At 39.0% G+C, this 23,825-nt stretch overlaps 1 protein-coding gene across 1 annotated transcript in view; it reads right to left on the bottom strand.

Annotated features, from left to right (window-relative positions):
- LOC126146144 (snake venom 5'-nucleotidase-like) overlaps window positions 1–23,825 on the bottom strand; it is a 115,468-nt gene that overhangs the window by 67,596 nt on the left and 24,047 nt on the right. The window contains exons 3-5 of the mRNA XM_049915606.1: window positions 22,728–22,898; window positions 21,299–21,404; window positions 1,172–1,255 (exon numbers count right to left, since the gene is read on the bottom strand). Of these exons, the coding sequence (XP_049771563.1) occupies window positions 1,172–1,255; window positions 21,299–21,404; window positions 22,728–22,898 (361 nt within the window). The remainder of the gene's footprint in view (window positions 1–1,171; window positions 1,256–21,298; window positions 21,405–22,727; window positions 22,899–23,825) is intronic.

The following is a 23,825-nucleotide window of genomic DNA, read 5'->3' as shown; positions in this document are numbered from 1 at the left end:
AAAATACTCTCCACTATAGCCAGTACTTTTGCCCCACTGATGCTTCCACTCTTTGAAACATTTTTTGTTTTCATCTTTAGAAACAGTTGACACCCCTCCCTCATTTTATTTTTTTTAATTGACTTCTTCAGAGTTGTCAAATTGGTGTCCTTTCATGCCCTTCTCACACGTGGAAATAAGAAAAAGTCACACAGAGCCAGGTCAAGTGAGTAAGGTGCACGGGGCAGTGGGACCATGCCATTTTTAGCCAAAAGGTGTCTAATACAGCTGGCTGTGTGTGCAAGTGTGTTGTTGCAGTGGAAGAACCAGCCTCCTGTCTGCCACAAATTCACTGAATCGAGCTCCAAAATAACCCACTAATCTCTAACAGATGATCAGTTGTCTGTCAACCATCTGTGAGTACAAGCTCTTGAATTTTTTCAATATTTTCATCAATTCAGGCAGTTGGACATCCAGAACAAGGTTTGTCATCAGTCGAAATGTTGCCTTTTTTAAATCAAGCAACCACTTGTTCACTTGAGTTTTTCTCATATTGTCATATTGGTAAACTGATTTCCACATTAAAACCATTTTGGCAGCATTTTTACCCAGCAGAAAACAAAACTTCACAGCTGCAAATTGTTTACTTAAACTTGCCACAATAAAAAATGAAACAAGAACAAAACCATGATAGCAAAAACAATCACTGCAGATCAACGGAATGGGCCAGGTTGGCAACACAGGTGGCACTGAACTGGCAATGAGTTGAACTATACACACCTAGTGGCAGAAATGCGTACTACACCAGCTCCGCCCATAGCAATGTTATTCCATTTCGTATAGCTCTGGCACATCATACTGTTACACTGGTTATTAATGTACCAGCATATCTCATTTGCAATGGCTTATCTTACACTTACATTAACGTGTGATCTTGCTATGTTAATGACTTATGTTTGTTACCTAGACAAATGTATTCCTGAAATTTCATTACTTTACATTAATTATTTTTTGGTGTTGCCATTTTTTTTTCAGTCAGTGTATTTTGACATTTCTTAGTTTAGTAATACATTGGAGTGTATTATTTGTCATTGACAAAGAGGTCCAACTGAATTAAAATTACATGACACATAAAGATCCAGATGAATTAAAAGTTATTAATTATGTAAGTAAACAACTAAACAATTCTTACCTGCTGCCTCAGCACCACTGTATATCACCAAATCTACTCCTTCAATATTAGCCATCTCCAACGCCTTGCCTTTGGATGTAGTCCCTAGAATACAATAAGAAATATAATAATCATATATTTTTGTAGTGCATTTATTACATTAAGTATAGAAAAATTTACAAGTTATATATTTCAAAAAGAGAGGCCATGTATAGAAAAAATTATTTACATTCAGAGAGGATAACTGAATGCCATACCCCTGTACAGCTAGATCTTTAATGTTGTATTTGTAAATGGCCATTTGGGTGAGAGTATTTGCTGTTATGGTAGTTTTACATAAGGTGTGCTATCCTACAAAATGTATTTCAAGCTCACAATCTAGAAAATCTTATTTTATTTACTTTCATTTGATCCTTTAGGATTACATTGTGTAATTGAGTATACATGTAATATAAGATAGGTCAATAGTATAAAACCTTCAAAATCACATATATCTTAAAGAGCAGAAATTTTTATTAGGCTTTCTAACACCAATGAATATGTATAACATTATTTAACACTGTAATATTCCTTTTCCACTGGATAGTTTTTGATATTCTGTGCAAAGTTACCATCATCATACCTTTCTTTCTGGGCAGACTTCTTACAGACTTGATACATGAGTATTGGTGTTCATTATCAATGATTCTCAGCCGGCGATATATGATTCATAACTGGTTCTTCCTCCATGTATTGTGGGTGTGAATACCTGCATTTGTTATTCACTTTGAACTATATTTTGAGACAAATATTATTGATTTATAAATGTGTGGTGACTATTGACCACCAAAACAGTAGCTTTGTGCTTTGACTAGACAGACTCTTTGGTATTATTTCACTTTTATTTTTGCATGCTGGCTGGTGTGAAAACTGTGTTCTTGTGGATTCTTTTTTGGGAATGAAACTTGTGGGGCGGCGAGTGAGTAAGCAAAATTGCTTGTGAAAATAAAGTTTGTTATTTAAATGTGGGAAAAAACACTGCACTTCCCGGCTTTTGGAATGTTGTATAATGCTGTCTTTCGCCGTTCTCAACACTGGCTCTCTCTTTGCTTTTTGGCACCCAGAAAGTGATTTAACGAAACGTGGAGCCTGTAATGAGAGTTCCTAGTGCCCACTTAACCTGAGAATATTATTATAGCTGCAGCTTATAGCTCTGAAAAAGTAGGAGATTGTTCGGGATTTCTAATCAAAAACAATTTTCCAAAATAGTTGAGTATATTCTGAAATTCACTGATAACATCACAATTATCCCAACAGCCTAACAAACAGAGCAGTTCAGAGTCTAATTCGCTGATGCAACTATAAATGTCCGAATTGAATGTCAAAAGAATGCTCGCCAAAATTTGATGAGAAAATCTCATCAAACGCCACGCTAAAATGATTGGTAGAATGTCTGTACCGCGACGGCACATGAAAATACAACAACACGCAAACTGAATCTAGATAATGAAAATCATTCCAAAAATAATCCTTCATTTGAAATGTTTTCACAGTTACGCGTATACATCGTAACTCAATACGGCACCCGAGGCAGTTTGTAGCAGCGCTACCGTAGCGAAGCGACTCCCGACACAGCTGACGTGCTATTCAGCGTCTGGAGAGAACTGGGGCCTTCCTTACTCGCGCAGTGCTCTTATATATATAGCCTCGGTGCGGACGGCTAAGAGAACGCCGGCTCTAAGTTGGCTCTCACGACTGGCCGCTGGGCTAGTAACGCACCACTTCAAGTTACATAATAATTTATAGCTTCTTTTGCTGATGGCTTATGAAGCTGTTAATTTAATCGTGCATTTAGCACGCAGGTAAGTATTTATAATAAAATTATGACGTGGCTAAGTTAAATATCTTGGGCGAGAGAAATAATTAAGTTACGCTGCACGCAGCAGATGAGCTCTGAACTGGTCCTTTTGAGATCCGCTATCGCTATAATTTTATAGGTATTCAAAAGAAACTTTTCACATCTTCATAGTCATAGCGGACCTCCAACCTATTTAAATCTAAACATCCTAGCCTTATTTATTAGCCTACTTAATCTATCTTGCTTCCTTCAGTTTTGAGATGAAAACCAGAAAATCATGAATTTCCACTAAAGTCTTAACCTGTGAAATCCAAAGTACCGTTTTTATTAAATCATTATGAAAGATGAGTCTAAATATAAATTTTGAAGTCTCTAGCTCCTTTCTGTTGCGCCAATTATTTTTTTAGAAAAACGTCCAAATTACAAAAATGGCTGAAGTTATCGAACTGATATTTAATACACATTAATTTAGTATTATTCCTTACATGCTGGAAAAGTTTCAGATCATTTGCTTGAATTTTAAGGTATTGCGCAACATTTATGACGTCAGAGCTAGTTACAGCAGACTGGCTGGCACACAATGGAAACTGATGTGAATTTACTACAGCGTGAGTAGGCTGCTTCCCTACATCACCCTCTACTTAAATTTTTTTGTTTATGAATGTTAATGAATGAGAAAAAAAATTTAATTACAAAAAGGGAAGCAAGAGTACAATTTAACTCCCTATAAAAATCAAAATTGAAATATAAACATGTAGAAACATTAAAGAAAACTGATTATCTACATTAATTATTTAAATTGTGGGCATGTTCACTGCCTTTTAAACAATGTCAGTACTCAAAATTTTAAGCGAAGTCACTGAAATATTTCGGCATACATATTGCCTTAGACCAACAAACACATAATAATTGAAAAATTATGAAAATCTTAGACCCATTAAATACATTAAATACACTTTTACATACACAAATTCAAAGAAAATAACATGATACATAAACAGATGATTATCTCTTAGCAGTCTTTTCTAAACCTGAAAGAAAGTTCACAAATAATTTTTACACACGTGGTTGTAGCCGCTTTGGCTGGCGTCCTACACTTCCATTCACAAGGGTAGAGGAGGGGAAGTTGCTATGGTGTGCGTCCTTCACGTTCTCTCTAACTTACATGGGGGAAAGGGGAGGGTCACTGTGAGTTGTGTCCAAGTCACTCCACGCTTTCACGCAGCTACCAGGCTGCCATTATCTGGTTTGTCCTGTAGAACAAACAAAAGAGTGCCTCAGACCCTGTTCACTTAATATCTAAGGGTGGGTCACAATGAAATGGGGATATATACATTTTAACTTCCAATATATTACTGGAACAAAGTTAACAGAACTTTTTTTCAACATTACTCTTGCGGTTACTTAAATGTCATAAAATCAGTAAATAAATGGCTCAAAACGCCGTTAGTCACGTACTAGAGAAAATCTATGCTCATGGCATACAATCATGAATCCTATTTAACGTCAATTTATTATTTCTGGGCCGGAACACTGAACCAATGCTCGGTACATTCCTGACATTTGTATATTAAGCACTTAACTGAATCATCTTTGATTATCTTATTCTTAGAGATAGTATGAGTATGATTAGTGGTTGTTTTCTCAGCTTCTTTGTATATGTGAGTAACTTTTGGTAATAGTACAGTCCTGAGTGTTCAAAACACACTACGTTTAGTTGCCTACAAAATCCACTTATTGGTCCTCTGCTGTTGTCAGTTCCACATCTGCAATTAGGGTCTTACTTACTTTGAAGTGTATTTATGCTGAGCTAAAATTACTGTTTCACGTCTGCTATTATGTTTCTTATTTATATTGCTAGTGTATGTACTTATTTACCACTCACTCTATTAATATTTAAAGCATAGGATAGCACATTTATTTCATATTCATAGTGTATTGCAGCTGATTAGTTTGCTCACGTGGCAATCCATTTCCACTCGATCGGATGCTGAAACCTCAGGTAGTCTCTCTCGGACCTACCACTAAAGTGCATCAAATAATTATGGACGAGCGTAATGCTAAATTCCTTAAACCTATAGGACACCATGAGCTGCTCTGTCTCATCTAACATAAGGGTACCTATGGTCGCATTCACGCTTCCAACCCATAACCTCAATACGCGTAGGTGTATCCTGTCATACACTACACTAAAATAATGGCCAGCTCCAACCTTATAAATACTTCAGGGACGTGTCCTTCACGACTCAACCACAAACACTGCTCACTTCTATTACACTGCCTTTCCTTGCTACATCAGGTGAGTTTAAACTTACAACTTATCTGCATATTTTTCATAACACTTAGCAATCTCTTTCTTATTATTTATTAGTTAGCTCTAATGTATCCACTAGGTTTCATTACAACTTCAGATTCTGCTTGTACACGAATTCATACATCTTTTTAAATTACTGTTGATGGACCATTTCCAACCAAACAACACTTTGTACTTACTATATTACCAGGGTACTACACATAATTGTTACTCAAATACATTTGTATCTTAATTACGTCATACTTCTCTATTGTTTGTCACTGTTCAGTTTATCACATTAGGTATCTTTCTTCACTGATCGGTAGATAGAATGGTAACATAACTCATGGCCTGATAGTCATGACAGAAAAATTTCATGTCTGAAAGAAGAGATCTAAATTTTGGTGGATAGGAAAGATGAAGAATGAGTGAGACCTGAAAGGGAAAGAAGATCTCACACAGCTGGGACTGCACAGCTGCCACACTGTGTAGAGGTTACAGAACAACCTCCTCCCTACAGCCTTCATTGGCTGCCTATGAATCTCTTTAGGTCAATCACGTTCCTTAGACCTAATAGCTTCTTACTTTTAGGGTATTCTAGCCTATATGCATTGGCATGTGGTTTTCCTATGATCCTGAAAGGTCCTTGGTATACGAACATGAATTTCTTTGTTTCTGCATTTACCTTCTTGGATTTTTCTTTGGTTTTAACAAGGACTAATTGACCTATTTCAAAGCTAGTAGGTACAGCTTTTGCGTCATGCCGCTTCTTCCTTTCCAACGCTCTTTTTCTCATATTAGCCCTAGCCTTTAGTTTCTTTTCGTCTGTGGATATTTGCGTTAGAATAGGGAATTCTACCATATCTGCTATCACATTGTGAGGTTCTTGGCCAAACATCAATTCGCATGGTGCAAAACCAGTTGCATCATGTCTTAAGTTGTTAATTACATTCTCAAAATACTTAATGTGCTCTGCCCAACTTGAGTGTTTTCGAGCACAATAAGTTCTACAAAGCCTATTCAATTCCCTCATAATACGTTCACTCATATTTCCTTGGGGGAAATACGCAGATATTTTCAGATGTTTCACGCCGGCCTTATCTAGACATTCCTTAAATCTATCAGAAGTAAATTGAGGCCCATTGTCTGACAGCAAATTCTTCGGAACGCCAACGTTCACGAAGAAGTCTTTTTCCAACTTTTCAACCAATGTTTTTGCATTCGCTCTTTTAATTGGGTATAGCTTAACATATTTACTGAATCCATCCACAACAACAAAAACATGGGTACAACCACCTCTCGAAACAGGAAGAGGGCCAAACAAATCACAAGCCAGTAATTCTAGGGTTTCAGTGGGCTCTACTGAATGCATATCCCCTTGTATTCTGCTGTTAGCAGCACGGACCTTCTGGCACACTACGCAAGATGCTAGACGCTTGGCCACATGGCGGTACATGTTGTCAAACACAACCTTTTCCTTTAATTTTGCAATGCACTTCTTTGCACCGTAGTGCCCATACCTCAGGTGTACATAGTCGATTAGCAAGTCTACATGTTGTGAGGGAAAGCACAGCTTCCACTCAGAAACACCTATCTTTTTCCTCCTAAACAGAATACCTTTATGCAAACAATAGTATTGTGAAACCTTAGGATAGTTCGCATTTCCTAAATAGCTCTTCACTAATTTCAGTTGGTCATCTGCATTCTGCTCACGTCTCAAGTTCTTAATCACTCTCTTTAATGCACCTTCTTCCTTTACTTCGTGCAATGCAAACATTCGGACTTCATTTAGGTCTGTTGCTGTAATCCCCGCGTCATCACAGAGCTCCGCACTTCTAGATAACCCATCAGCTACCAGATTGTCTTTCCCTTGAATATATCTAACCTCAAGGTCAAACTGCTGGAGATACAATGACCATCTTACCAACCGAGAATTCCTCAACTTACAGGTTTTTAAAAAGGTCAACGCCTTATGGTCACTGTAAACAATTATCTTGTGACCTAATAAATACTGCTCAAACTTTTGTACTCCAAATACAATGGCTAATGCTTCCAGTTCGGAGATGCCATAATTTCTCTCTGCTGCCTGTAAAGATCGACTTGCGAAAGCTATAGTCTTGTGCACCTCCTGCTCGTTCTCTATTTCTACCTGGAATATTTCCACAGCTATACCATAGCCACTAGCATCAACAGACATACAGAATGGCTTTTCAAAATCAGGATGATGTAAAATTGGACTATTAATTAAAGATTGTTTAAGCACCTCAAACGCCTGTTGACATTCTGCTGTCCAAACCCAAGGGGTATTCTTTTTCAGCAGGAGGTGAAGACAGGGAGCATTAAAAGCCTGGTCACTAACAAAACGCCTATAGAAGCCGAAAAGACCGAACATTGATCTCAACTGCTTCTTGTTTCTGGGAGCCTCAAATTTTTCAATGACTGCTAGCTTGCCTGGGTCAGGCAGAATACCTTTTCCACTTATCCTATATCCCAAGAAACCTATTTCCTCTTTAATGCACTCTGTCTTTTCAATCTTTAGTTTCATGCCACCTCTCTCAATAGCCTCTAACACTTCCTCTAATAAAGCTATGTGTTCTTCCCAGGTAGGAGTTGCTATTAACAGATCATCTACGTAGACTGTTATTTTATTACTTAAAGCTGGTCCTAAAACATGGCACATCACACGTACGAAAGCACAAACAGAGATATTAAGTCCGAAAGGTACCACACGGTATTGGTAACAAACTCCTTCGTACAAGAAAGCTGTGTACTTTCTTGAACTCTCCGCCAGTGGCAAGTTCCAATATCCACACGTGATGTCCATAGAAGTTAAGAATTTTACTCCCCGGAATTTTTGCAATAATTCGTCCATATTCTGCGGTCTATCACTTTCCCTAACCACTATTTCATTTAACCAACGAGCGTCCAAGACCAATCTGACACTCCCGTCTCTTTTTGGTACAACAACAAGAGGATTATTGTACTCACTGACCGCTTTCTCAATCACACCCCACTCCAGCATTCTCTGTATTTCCTTTCGAACCGCCTCCTTCCTAGCTACATGTATTTGGTATGGCTTCCTGAAAAACACTTGGCCGGGTTTCACTTTTAATTGACATTCATAACCTTTGACTATGCCAGGTCGATCTGAAAATACCTTATGATGCCTTTTTAGAACCTGTCTCAGTTCTTCCTTTTGATTGGCGGAAATTTTATCGATTTCCTGCAATTTAGCTTCTATTTTGTCTAAAATAATTGCTTCTTCTTCTTCTTCTGTGTTCAACTTACTGTTACTAAGATTAACACCTTCGTCCCAATACCTCCTATTTTTCAGAACTCGTATAGGCAGCTCCCAAGTTTCATGATCAGTTACTACATGTTTATCACTAAAAGGTACTATAATTACTCCGGTTATTGGCAAGACCATTTTTAACTGGCTTCTTTCAAAGTCAACAACACTCTGATATTTTGACAAGAAATCTATGCCAATTAAAACCTCAATACTGAGATTGTTTACAATTAAACATGGATGATCAATTAAATTACCATTAATGTTAAAGGGTAGTAAAGCTTCTTGCTTTACCGTTTTTGATACCTTGCCAGTAGCACCAATTATTCTTAGTCCTGATACCCTCATTACTGTAAGCTTATCTTTACCAGGTAATGCATCAAAGAAGGACTGAGATATTGCACTTACCTCACTTCCACTGTCTAAGAGACAACGTACATTGATACCCAACATATTTACTATTATTATAGGGTGGCTTATTCTAGGTTGTACAGGTGGTTCCTCAAATTCATCTAGTAGTTCCTTTTTGATTTGCCTCCAACTAAAGTGATTGACATCTGTCTTCATTACATTTAGGTCACAGTGTGTAGGGGTTTCCTGAATTACATTTTCAGCTGCCTTTTCCAGTCGGTCTATTAATTTTAAATCGAAACACTGCACAACTTCATTACATTTAGTTTGCTGAACATAACCCAAATTACTGTAGTCTGAGAGATTCTGCGTCTCCAGACCGGGCATAACACTAGTTACAGCTAAACCACTTTTACCATTATCGTCAGTTTCCTTCTCAAGTGACAACTGGTCACAGCTACTGGGTTCATCGACCCTCAACAGCCTACCCTCTACATTCTCACTTATCTCCCGTCCTAAATCTATTAGTACATTATCAACATCCTGCACAGGTACTTTAGATAAGAGCATATCATCCTCATCGTAAATATAAGCATGAATTTCTTCTGCTTCTTCACCTGTCAATTCAGTATTTTGTAGCTCCTCCCTATTGTTACACTGCTGCGCCTTCTCTTTTTCTTCCCACTTAGAAAGCGTTTCTAACACGGTATCTATCAAATACTGTGAGTGATCTAATATTTCTGTTGTATCCTTAGATGCTACCGACTCTTCATCCACATGTTCAGTCTGAGTATTCTGATCTGTCTTACCAATTCCCTTAACTACTGGCTTAGGAAAAGTAACCGCCTGGTGAGCGCCAGTGTCCTCATAGACGGGAACTAGTTTTCCTGCCTCGGCCTACTGTTTCCTTTAGTTTCATTATAGTTAGCTGGCATAGCATTGCTTTCCGTACTGTTGTTTACATGCATATTTCTGTTTGGAACATTATTATTATCCCTTGGACGCCATTGTTGGTTCTGATAATTATTTCCCCAATTCCTACCTCTCTTAGGATGGCGAATACCTACTGTTCTGATGTTTACATTGCCATTCTGCTCATTCCTAAAATTACTATTATTGTTAGTGGCATTTCTGTTATTACGTGCCTGCTCCTCATTGGCAGCAACACGTTCTACACGTTCCAAATATTCAATGAAACGATCAAGATTGTCTCTAGGGGCCGATATAATTCTGGTTTGCCAATACCATGGCAGTTTGGCTTCAAGACCTAATATAATCATTTCTGGCTTTAGCTTTTCCGCCAAATGTGACAAACGTGAAATCCATGACCTAGCAAATTCTTTAATTGATTCCTTGCCTGCACTGAAGCGTTTTCCACTCCAAAATTCTCTTAACACTTCATTTTGCTTATTACTAGACCAATATTCATTAATGAAAGCTGTTTTAAACTCCGCTAAAGTTTTACACTTCAACATAACATCAGCGGACCAACGCAAGGCGTCACCTGCTAAATGGCTTTTAATAAATGAGATTTTCTCTCGTTCAGACCAATTTGGTGGAATTACATCTTCAAAATCGTTCCAGAAATCTAGCGGGTGGATATTTTTATCTGGATCAAACCGCAAGAACTGCCGACACCCGATAAATGCGGCGTTTGCAGCTACAACTTGTTGTACACTACCATTACCAGAAGTTACTGAAGCTACTTTACTCTCAATGTTAGCAATGTTAGTACTGATATTTTCTACTCTCAATTCAACATTATCTACTCTTTGTACAATATGAGTAGTATCACTTTTGATTGCATCTACGTCTGCTTGACATATGTTTACTTTAATATTAACATCTTTAAATCTATCTGAGCACAGTTCAGATTCCGACTCGATCTTTTCTGTTAATTTGTGCTCCAGCTTCGCATCTTCCATTTGGAAGTCTTTGCGAACCTCAGCAACTTCAGATTTAACTGTTTTATACATTTCAGAAAATTGTTGAGCAACCTTTTTCTTAATATCCTCATGGTTGTAATCAATTTTATAATTCAAACTGTCTAGATCCTCTTTCAACTTATTGCAACCAGCCTTGAAGGTATCGTCCATTACCTCCAATCGTTTATTAAAATTAGTTTGACTGGCCACAATCCTGTTATTTACCTCAATTATATCAGATTTTAATTCAGCATTACTGTTTTTGACCTGTTCACTTATTTCAGATTTTAATTCAGCTGTCATTTGTGCATTACTGGCAGCGATTGCTTGTAATATAACATTTAGATCAACAGCCCCAGCATTTTTGGGTTGCTCACTAGCTGGCTTTTTATCACACTCAGGTGACGAAAAACTAGCTCCAACACCAGAATCATCAAAATTAAATGAAACTTCTGATTGATTAGTCCTATCTAACTTCTCCTTCTTAAACTCTACCATCTCTGATGACTGTTTCATTTTTAATTCATCAGAGAAACTATCATCCAATAAATTTACAATTTCTACTTTCTGCTTTACTACAGGGGTCTCTATTATTGAATCATTACCCCTTCCCACACTACTGTCAGGAGATAATACTTCATATTTTACTTTAACATTACCACTTTTATGCATATTTACACTTGAACCGTTGTCTGGATTTACAGTTCCCTCCTCAGACATAGGTTCTGATATAAGTTTAACCTCAGTTTCTTTTGGCGGTTCCATCGCCGACAGTCTCTTAGTGCAGGTTAGTAAAATTTTTAACAGTTTTCCACTTAACTTAGTTCCTTCTGCACGACGTTGCCGTAGCCGGCGCGGCGTACCAGGATTCCTGATGCGACGTGGCACGTTGAACTGCAGACGGCACTCCGACGGCTGTGGTGTGTTTACGTGGCCCGTAACTGCAGGCGCGGCCCCCGGCTGCTGCGGCGGACGACTGCGGTACGGCGAAACTGGCTTCTCGCGATGCCGGCAGCACCGCTAGACTCAGTGCCAGCTCCGTCAATCTAGATGCGTTGTTGATTCAACTGCGTTGTCCACCTGCCTATGTAACACTTTCACTGTTCTATACTCAGTTGCGTGTCGCATTTCACTCGCGAATCCGAATAGTTAAAAATCACTTTCACTTAGTTGATTTCCCGGCCGATACACCATATGTGGGGCGGCGAGTGAGTAAGCAAAATTGCTTGTGAAAATAAAGTTTGTTATTTAAATGTGGGAAAAAACACTGCACTTCCCGGCTTTTGGAATGTTGTATAATGCTGTCTTTCGCCGTTCTCAACACTGGCTCTCTCTTTGCTTTTTGGCACCCAGAAAGTGATTTAACGAAACGTGGAGCCTGTAATGAGAGTTCCTAGTGCCCACTTAACCTGAGAATATTATTATAGCTGCAGCTTATAGCTCTGAAAAAGTAGGAGATTGTTCGGGATTTCTAATCAAAAACAATTTTCCAAAATAGTTGAGTATATTCTGAAATTCACTGATAACATCACAATTATCCCAACAGCCTAACAAACAGAGCAGTTCAGAGTCTAATTCGCTGATGCAACTATAAATGTCCGAATTGAATGTCAAAAGAATGCTCGCCAAAATTTGATGAGAAAATCTCATCAAACGCCACGCTAAAATGATTGGTAGAATGTCTGTACCGCGACGGCACGTGAAAATACAACAACACGCAAACTGAAGCTAGATAATGAAAATCATTCCAAAAATAATCCTTCATTTGAAATGTTTTCACAGTTACGCGTATACATCGTAACTCAATACGGCACCCGAGGCAGTTTGTAGCAGCGCTACCGTAGCGAAGCGACTCCCGACACAGCTGACGTGCTATTCAGCGTCTGGAGAGAACTGGGGCCTTCCTTACTCGCGCAGTGCTCTTATATATATAGCCTCGGTGCGGACGGCTAAGAGAACGCCGGCTCTAAGTTGGCTCTCACGACTGGCCGCTGGGCTAGTAACGCACCACTTCAAGTTACATAATAATTTATAGCTTCTTTTGCTGATGGCTTATGAAGCTGTTAATTTAATCATGCATTTAGCACGCAGGTAAGTATTTATAATAAAATTATGACGTGGCTAAGTTAAATATCTTGGGCGAGAGAAATAATTAAGTTACGCTGCACGCAGCAGATGAGCTCTGAACTGGTCCTTTTGAGATCCGCTATCGCTATAATTTTATAGGTATTCAAAAGAAACTTTTCACATCTTCATAGTCATAGCGGACCTCCAACCTATTTAAATCTAAACATCCTAGCCTTATTTATTAGCCTACTTAATCTATCTTGCTTCCTTCAGTTTTGAGATGAAAACCAGAAAATCATGAATTTCCACTAAAGTCTTAACCTGTGAAATCCAAAGTACCGTTTTTATTAAATCATTATGAAAGATGAGTCTAAATATAAATTTTGAAGTCTCTAGCTCCTTTCTGTTGCGCCAATTATTTTTTTAGAAAAACGTCCAAATTACAAAAATGGCTGAAGTTATCGAACTGATATTTAATACACATTAATTTAGTATTATTCCTTACATGCTGGAAAAGTTTCAGATCATTTGCTTGAATTTTAAGGTATTGCGCAACATTTATGACGTCAGAGCTAGTTACAGCAGACTGGCTGGCACACAATGGAAACTGATGTGAATTTACTACAGCGTGAGTAGGCTGCTTCCCTACAAACTGTGTTCAATAAGTTAATGTGTGTTTGTGTTACATCATCTACTGCAAGGGGACACACCACATTGGAGACACCAAGCTCATTTTTGTTTCTCTGCACTTTATTCTGATGTCTGTTTACTGTGTGGTGCATGTGAATGAACCATTAACTGTAAAGCTTACCAAATCCCATGTTTCCGCTTCATATCTCTGCTCCAAACTGTGAATCTTAAGCATTTCTGCCAGTACATGCCACAGTTAAAATGGATCAGGAACATTTACTTCCACATGAAAAACATGTGATCTCCCTAACTATCCAGGTTCAGAATGGCAGAATCAGCATCTACTGCCCTTATGTTTCCACAAGCTGCAGGAACATATGCATTTCAAATGCGATATTACTGCCCAGTGTGTGAATATGCAACAAACACCACCACTAGTGTTTGGTAATCATCAAACAGTGAACTACTGGTTTCACAATGCACCTCAGTGTACTGTAGCATCACCAGATTTGTTTTCTATACATCTACTGCTACCATTTTTCACAACCATGCCTGTATCACCCAAGGCAGTCAACTGTGCTCCCGCACCTTCCGCACTGTGTCTACTCAATCCCCTGCAGAGACCTCAAGCATTGCAGCACATCATGCTCTCTCACCTTCCAAATGCATACCAGTATTGCACTGATGACCATGGTCATCTCTGCCACGTCAGTCGACCACACCCTAGCAAATGCCACATCATGTGAACATTGAACATCACCTCAAACCCTCCTGCCCCCCCCCCCCTCCTCCATGGCAACCACGAGTGACGCAGCTCTGCAACATCTACCTCCATATGTAGTGCTCGATCAAGATTTTGCTGACCACAGCTCCTCATCACTACCCAGGTCCTTCAGGCTCCTGGCCTGGTCGATGTTTATGAGCAGATTCTGACTGGCAGATACCTGAAAGACAACCCAAAGACTTGGTTTGCTTTAGCAATCCACAGCATAATAGGTGACAATTCATGTTTCATTTGCCTCATCAGTCGCTTACAAGACCGACCTCCCACAACCCACTCATTATAAACTCTGCTGCTAAAGCTACTATTCTTGAACATCTGTCACACCCACCAGCTGAGGTCATTCATCCCATCATCCATGAGCTGGAACACCTCAAAACTGTATTAAAAAAAAAAAACGAGTACTCGGAATGGTAGATCAGGTTCGCTCTCCGCCCCAACTCTACAGTACAGCATGTGGAGATGGAAGATGTCACGGAGGAAAAGGTAGCCACTGCCTATATACCATATACTGGCACACTATTGGAAAAATAGAACGAATATTGAGGAAACACTGAGTAGGAACTGTCTTTTGCCCACCCAATAAAACACAAGCATTATTGGGAAGTGTCAAAGGCGATCACGGTTTGCGGAAGGCCGGCATATACCAGATTCGGTGTCAGTGTGGGAAGACTTAATTGGACAGACAGTGTGCACCATCAAAGATCTTTGCCGAGAACATCAGAGGCACACTCGACTTAGGTATCCCAACAGTCGGCGGTTGCAGAGCACTGCTTGTCCAAAAATCACGAAATGGACTACCAACATACCAGGGTCTTGGCACAGACATCTAAATACTGGGGCAGCGTCATTAGAGAGGCTATCAAAATTCGTACCAGGGACAGATTCATCAACTGAGATTGTGGCTATAACCTCAGCAAGGCATGGGAACCAGCATTGAGTCTAATTAGAAAGATGCTCAGCAAAGAAAACAAACAGGAAACCAAGGTGGACGAGGCAATTACACCGATGCCACCACAGATGCCGATGCCAGTGTCTCAGTGACCACCGACTTGTGGCCACTTGAGCAGACCACAGAGAGAACACCTTGCAGGGGGAGGCAATTGAAGACAGCCACCCACCATCAGGAGCTCAGTTTGTCAGTGCACCTGACGATGGCAAGATGTCTAATTGCCAAAATATTGTGCCCATTGGACACTATGGACCAATAGTACAGCCATGGACTGTTTGAGTGTCTGCATCGACCAATAATCAGTTACTTTCAACTTTTTTCTTGAGCCATTAGAAGGCAAATGGCACCAAAACCATAAAGTTCTTCAAATACAGTATCATTCCATATTTACCTTGATGTAAATGTAAAATTGATTCGTTTCATCTGGCATAAAATGAAATATGTCTTCAGGCAGGTTGGTTCAAATAGCTCTGAGCACTATGGGACTTAACTTCTAAGGTCATCAGTCCCCTAGAACTTAGAACTACTTAAACCTAACTAACCTAAGGACATCACACACATCCATGCCCGAGGCCTTCAGGCAGGAATATCATAAAAAATGACAGAGTGGTTCAGTAATTAATGAACTGACATTTGTGCCCTGAAGCTGATTCATCATTGCATGCCTTAATGGCTGAAAATCAATTTTTCCAATCAAAAGTGTCACGAAGGTGTGCTCCTTTCCAAATTGTTTTGCTATAATTTTCTGATTCTGCAGATTCTGAACATCTGCTTACTAAACCCCTTGAAGAAATGTAAAACTAGTCTGCTATACCAGCTGATGTTCAGGGCTGAAAACTACTACTTCAAGATTATGTTGAAACTCATCACTGTCTCTCACCATCAATTGTAGTAAGTATCTCCATTTGCACAACCAAAGTGATGTGACATTTCCCTCGTACAATAGAAGAGTGCAAAGACAATACTGACAAAAACACAGAAGGTGAAGTGGAAAAATGCAGCAACATAGGCGCACACTCAAACTATGCAGTGGGAACTCTAAAACTATGTGGAAGAATTGTGTAGAAATTCAGCTCTGCAAGTTAACATGTCTAGAGTATGCAGGTACCTGTGGCCCAGATGCTTAAACTCATCCACAGCAGTGAGAGGACCAGCAGAAGAGAATGCATAAACATGTCAATGGCACTTAAGGAAAACTCAGTGGCCACCCTTAAATGCACCCATAGCACCTGGGTAGCAGTGGAGCATGATTGGTTAACTCGTTCACAGCAGTCAGGTTCTTCGATGCATTGTTATTTGTTCAAATACACATTATCACAATGAGAAGCATCATCATATTTTGCTGTTGTCATTTTCATACTTTTGTTAGTTGAATCTATTTAGTTTCATACGTCATTCTGGTTAACACTGAGAAAGATTTAATCAAGTGATTGACTTGTGCCTTCCTCACAGTAATATGTTTTCAGTTTTGCAAATTTTTTTTGGTCATTTAAATAGTTACAACATCATCTGGAGGATCTAATCAGTGGTGCTAATGAACTTGAAATAAATTTTGTTTGCAATACTTTGGTCCTCCATGATCACAGCTGCCACCCTGGTGGTTACCTAGTCACTGTAAGGATGCTGAACACTGTATGCCCATGTCATTTTAAAAAGAACTGACTGCAGTGTGACGAGCTCTTTCAGTGTCATACGGCTCCCATTGTATTATGAAACACACCAGGTTGAAACATCCTCTAGTAATGTTAGAAGTCAATTATTCACTTCCTTCATTAATTAATTTTAGAAAGAAAACCTGTAAACATGTACTGATACCTTCACATTATGTTCTAATCACTGTCATACAAGTGTTTCAGTTGATTTTACTCCTTCGGATTCTCTGAAACCAGCTTCAGCTACCTTCATGTTACCATCACCACCACAGTCCTATATCACCAACTGAGGTCACTGCACAGTGACATAAAATTGTACTCATATTTCAAGATCTTGATTGCTAGATGAAAATAAAATATTGTTTCACCTAGATTTAAAACCCCACGGAGGTTGTTGAATTCACTCATGGTGAATTCTTTCAGGGAGAGGGGAGGAAATTTACAAGGTGCCCCAGGCTCCAAACACAATAAATTTTTTATCATTTAAATTTTACAAAGAGGTCGCCTTTTTTTTGTCTGTCACCTTTCTGCTGATATAGCAACAATCAACTGGCTCATGCTAGAATAGGCTGAATTGTCAGCAAAGTTGCTGTCACACCACAGGATCACCTGACTTGTGAGACCGAGAACTCTTGGAACCACAGCCAAAATGCATCCCTCTCTTTTCTTCCAAGCTGCCACCAAAGCAGATGCTAAATGGATTAGTCTTCTTTACCTTCACATTTTCGTTCTAATCTGAGATGGATCTGGGCTGGAGCTATCTTCTTTCACCCTCTGGCAATGAGCAAATAAAGCAACAGTGTTTCTCTTTCTGAACATGAGTGCCATATATTAATTTCAAGCCCAAACAGCTTTCCAGTCATGACAACACCCCCAAGTAGATGTACACAATGTTCAGAAACAAAGTGCATAAGAATTTAGAGGTGGATGACAGAAAGCTGGAAGAAGTAGCATCCATTAGATTCTTAGGTATCACAGTGGATAATGAGCTGAAATGGAAACAGCATATTAATTTTGTGAAAACTTAGCTCTACCATATTCATAATAAAACAGCTATCACAATAAGCAGATAAACGTCTTCTGTGCACAGTATACCATGGATTCTTTGAACCATATATGCTCTGTGGCATGACAGTGTGAGAAAACTCAAACATTCAGTTGACAAAAAAATACTCACATTACAGAAAAGGGCAATTAGGATCATTTTATGGAGGAGGATTTCTGAAACATGCAGTAACTACTTAAAAAATCTGGGGATCTTCACTTTTATATCTTTGTACACATATCAAACAGTAATACATTTGACACAAGATAGTCCAGAGCAGATTACAAATGCTAGTGTACACATCTACAATACACAGAGGCAGAATGAGAAGTGAAGCATACCACACCAACTGACAGTATCTGAAAATGTACCTCGGTATCTAGATATGGAGTTACTAAGAAGTTTGTCTAAAAACCCAAAAACCTGCATGATTGTCTGTATAATACTAAAACTAAACTAAACTCCTCCCGGACAGGCCATGAAGGCCCAACGGTACCGACCGGCCGCCGTGTCATCCTCAGCCCATAGGCGTCACTGGATGTGGATATGGAGGGGCATGTGGTCAGCATACTGCTCTCCCGGCCATATGTCAGTTTCCGAGAACGGAGCCGCTACTTCTCAATCAAGTAGCTCCTCAGTTTGCCTCACAAGGGCTGAGTGCACCCCACTTGCCAACAGTGCCTGGCAGACCAGATGGTCACCCATCCACGTGCTAGCCCAGCCCAACAGCACTTAATTTCGGTGATCTGACGGGGACAGGTGTTACCACTGCGGCATAGCCATTGGCCCATATAATACTAGCTTTCCAAAAAAAATCTAAGGCTGTCTAGTGGAAAATGAATTATAATATAAGTATATATCCACATGTGTGTGTTTTTTTACCATTAATTATCTCCAAAGAAAGACATTTTTTGAAAGCTCAGCGGTGTTTTCAATCTTGTTTATGTGTCTCTCAATCTATCAACAACTCTACTATAGTATGAGTGATTATTAACTACCTTTGCTCCTTGCATTATTTAAATTCAACCCAAGACTTTCCAGATTGGCCTATGGAAAAGGGATGTGGAAATCTCTCCTGGATACAACTATCCAAGATATAGAGTCTGAAAGCTAGAAAGATTATTATATGTTCAACTAAGTAAGATAATTATAGTGGAAATCTAAAATGAAAAATCAGCAGTTATAGAGTGCACCACAACCCAGTTTTATGGGGACTTACAAGTACAGCACAAAAATTGTTCTACATCTACATCTACATATATACTTCGCTAGTCACCAAGCAGTGTGTGGCGAAGGGCACAATTCGCATCAAAGTCATACTACTTTTCTGTCTAAGGTCGCTGTCAATACCATCAACCAGATCGTTTATGTAAATCGTAAAAAGCAGAGGACCTATTACGCTGCCCTGGGGCACGCCTGAAGTTACGCTTGTTTCTGTTGAAGTCATCCCATTCAGGATGACATACTGCTCCCAGTCTGTTAGAAAACTTTCTGTCCAACTGCATATATCATTGGACAGGCCATAAGTGCGCACTTTCTGTAGCAAGCAATAGTGTGGAACTGAGACGAACGCCTTTCGAAAGTCGAGAAATATGGCATCAACAAAGAGGGCCAGCTGTGTCTCGCATGACCACTGTTTCCTAAAACCATGCTGGTTTCTCCAGATGAGCTTCTCAGAGTCTAGAAAGGTCATTATGTTTGAACACAAAATATGTCCCATGATTCTACAACAAATCGATGTCAGTGAAATTGACCGGTAATTATGTGCATCTGATTTTCTACCCTTTTTATAGATTGCTATGACCTGGGCCTTCTTCCAGGCCCATGGAACTTTCCGCCGTTCCTCTGATAGATGACGGATAAGAATGGTGCTATATTTGTAGCATAGTCAACATAAAATCTTACGGGGATACCGTCTGGGACAGATGCCTTCCTGGCGTCTAAGGATCTTAACTGTTTTACAATCCCAGCTACACTAAACACTGTGTCAGCCATCCTTTCGTTTGTTTGATAATTGAAAGGGGGAATGGTGCTGCAGTCCTCTATCGTAAACAAGTTTTTGAAAGCTAGGTTTAGAATTTCAGCCTTCTGTTTATCTTCATCAGTTATATTACCCACACTGCCAGTGAGAGAATGCATTGAATTATTTGCAGCATTCATAGATTTTACGTACGACCAAAATTTTTTGGGGCTATTTTTAGAATCTGCAGATAAAATATTGCTTTCAAATTCGTTAAAAGAATCTCTCACGTTGTCCTTCTGACAGTTGCTTTCATTTTGCATAATTTCTGTTTGTCAGCAGGGCAGTGACTATGTTTAAAATGACTGTGCAAAATGCTCTGCTTTCTCAGCAACTTCCTAATATGTTTGTTGTACCAAGGTGCATCCTTTCCCTCCTCTATACTTCAGTTAGGCACATACTTCTCTAGCACACAGTGGACAATACCTTTAAATTCTGACCAAAGATGCTCAATATGTTGTTATTTTTGTGATGACTTTATCTCAGTTCCTTCCTTAAGGAGGGTGGAGGAAGAGACATAGAGAGAGGGAAAGAGGAAGAGGAAGAGGAAGAGGAAGAGAGAGAGAGAGAGAGAGAGAGAGAGAGAGAGAGAGAGTGGTAAAGGTTGAATAAGAAAACTATGTCACTGAGACCCCAGAATGAGAGGGATCAGGCAGTAGCAAGGACAAGGGTAGACAACAGACAATGATGAAGCAGGAGGCACTACATCCTTCACTGTCATCCTTGTGTACCTTCATTCTCAATAGCATGTTTCTTACAATTCTGGGGTCTCAGTGATATGACTTTCTTTTTCAACCTTCCTCACTCTTATTTCTCTTTCTCTTGTTCCTAACAAAGGAACTAATAGTCTCACTTTTACATGTGTCTTTTGGCAGTCCTACACATTTTGACTCCTGAAGGTAAGTGGTTGCCAGCAGGTGTCTCATATTTATTAGTTTTCTTGATTGAATCTTCTTTCAATATAAACTGTTATTTTTCAAACTTGTCTCCATACTAGAAGCTGTCACAAGCGTCAAATCCCACACAGAAGTTTGATATCTCTCTCTCTCTCTCTCTCTCTCTCTCTCTCTCTCTCCCGCTCTTGCTCTCTTTCTATCTCTCTCTCTCTCTCTCACTCCCCCCCCCCCCCCCCCATCCCTCCCTCACTCTCTCATCCATCCCCAGTCTTTAACCATTACAGTCAGTTTAAACTGTTCACATCTGCTCTTACGTTTATTATTTCCATATGCAATTGTAGCAGTCAACTTGCTTGATCTTACAGAAAACTACATCATAACAGTTAGTTACAAAAAGTCAATATACTTGCCCATTAAAATTATAATGTCATTGTCTCCTGTCACCAGTGCTGCCACTTCTTTTTTAATGTACTCCATTTCATCTTGTAATGTTACATCATTAACACCCATGGCATCCTTTAAAAAGACAAAAGTTCTTGTAATATCTATTGTAATCTTTAATTTAATATTACTGATGTGCTTCACAGAATTAATGCTGACAGTTGTTGTGGTTAGAGCATTCACTGATTCATTCATTTGTAATGAACTCTCACAACAACTTCATTGACAACTGCAGTAATGTAACTACAAAATAGTTTGATCTGCCTTATAAAAATGCTCATCAAAATGCACCAAGTGAGCTAACTACACATTTATTTACCAATTTAATTAGGCAGTGAGAAGTGACTGAATCAGATGTTTAATTAACTTACACAAGACAGCTAAATGAACATCATAGCTGTATGTGTTGGTAAATGCAGTCACACATTATAAAATCACTTAAATAATAATTCTTCTGTGTTTAAGTATTGATTTTAATTAATTAATCAAAATTTTCCATAGTGTTGCCCATAATTTAAATTCTATTACAGATACATAAATTTGTATAGCATCAATGGAAACAGCAGGCTCATTTCCTACAAAACTGAAGGGCTACTTATGTATGTATTGCAACTACTGAAGGCACAGTCAACAAAAACTGAATATAATCTCATCATTTGAAATGTGAAATCATTCTGATTAAGACTGTGGGTGAACCACTTAATATATATTTCATTGTAATACATCATTTTAATCAGCATGTCAGTGCTCTTCAACTGACACCTCTAGCTTTAAGATCGCATTTCTGTATCAAAAGTTGTAATTCAGACTGGTGGTTTTTCTCACTCACTGACTGACGTAAATTTGTGGAAATCGCAAGGTTAGTGGAACCAATCTTATAAAAGTTGGGCACCATCATCGCTCTGATAAGATGCTAGTCTGAGTATCAATTTAGCTGTACAATTTCATGGACTTAGAAGATCTTCTATTCAAAAACTTAGAAAATTTTCACGCTTCAATGTGGACTTTGAATTTTCACAGCATTTGGCACTTAGCATAATTTTGTCGAGTGTTGGATGGCCTTGTGTTTATCACAATTAGTGCTGGCCTGGAGATATAATATTTTGGGATTTTGGAACAGTGAGCTCATGCATTTAATTTTGCAGTTCTACCAGATTTATTTAAAATTTATAGCGAGTTTGTATCCATTATAAGGGGGGCTAGAGTCGTGTCATATCTGATTAGCTTTGGCAAGTAGATTTTTTTTCAACAGTCTGCCAGTGGCAGTGACAACAAGCAAATGGCTTTGACCCCATCCCCCACCCTCGCCCATCCAGTTTCCTCCTGACCACACATGTGTAGGATAATCTTTAAGCAAAACACTACTTCATATATATCATTAGATTGATTTTTACTTACTGCCTTTTCCTTATCAATAAATCCAACAAATGCAATTTTGCATTCACTTTTTTGTATCTGTTTTGTAGATTGCTCTTTGTAATTAAAGGGGACCAATACATCTTTTAGACCTTCCTTATAAATCTGCTCTGCTGCATCTGTACCATATCTGAACATACCAGGTTCAGCTGCCTGTAAAAAAAATTACTTCTAATATACAGAGATAAGGAAACATACCAAAAAAGATAAAAGTCTGTGGATGTCCATAGTACTCTAGTGCATAGGCTGTACAGAACTGCTCTCAAGGAAAACCTGTAAGATATGCATGCACACTTAAAAAGAGTTTGTGAGGCAAATTAATACGAACAGTCTTTCTTATTCTTTGCTTCACAGCTGTACAATTATCTTGAAAAAAGTAGTTTTCCCCATGTAGGAAAATGACTACTTTCAATAGCTGAATAACAGTCAAAATAGATTCACAGGACATTAAGGATACAACCTAGGGTGGAGCTATAGAATGAGGAAGATGAAACAGGAACTCTTTAATCAACAGTATGCCAGATCCTCACAAAGCATAAAATCAGAGAGAATTTCCACCTCCGTTCAAGATAACTTTGTGGTTCCATAAAAAATGAATTGATACTTCATAAGGCTGGAAATAACAGGATCCGTCAAAGGTAAAGGTCCCGAGTTTGAGTCTCGGTCCGGTACACAGTTTTAATCTGCCAGGAAGTTCCTCTGCAGTTGTTGGCTGCCTTACATTGGGCAGATGATGTGAACAACTCATGAGAGTCATCAAACATTGATGATACACATGGCTTAGAGCCTGATAAATTGGCTGTAGCACAGCAGTGCATTGATACAGGACATTCTGCGTGGTATGACAGTGTCAAAACTGTAGCATCAACCTCGTCTTTTGCAGACTCAAGTGGGAAACAAGCTATCAAAATTCTCCTGACAAAGGATTTAATGAATCCCAATAGCAGTTTCAGCGGGCAAATCATTGAATCCAGCCGTTTAGATTAGCTCTCAAGGAACACCCTATAATACCACTTTCATTGAACATTGTCTCAAGATGTTTTGGACCCCACATCATCGATTACGATCCTGAGTCAGTTA

Source organism: Schistocerca cancellata, chromosome 1 (assembly GCF_023864275.1).
Source record: "Schistocerca cancellata isolate TAMUIC-IGC-003103 chromosome 1, iqSchCanc2.1, whole genome shotgun sequence".
Taxonomy (NCBI): Eukaryota; Metazoa; Arthropoda; class Insecta; order Orthoptera; family Acrididae; genus Schistocerca; species Schistocerca cancellata.
The sequence above is the reverse complement of the archived record's forward strand: the minus strand, read 5'-3'. Positions and strand labels throughout refer to the sequence as shown.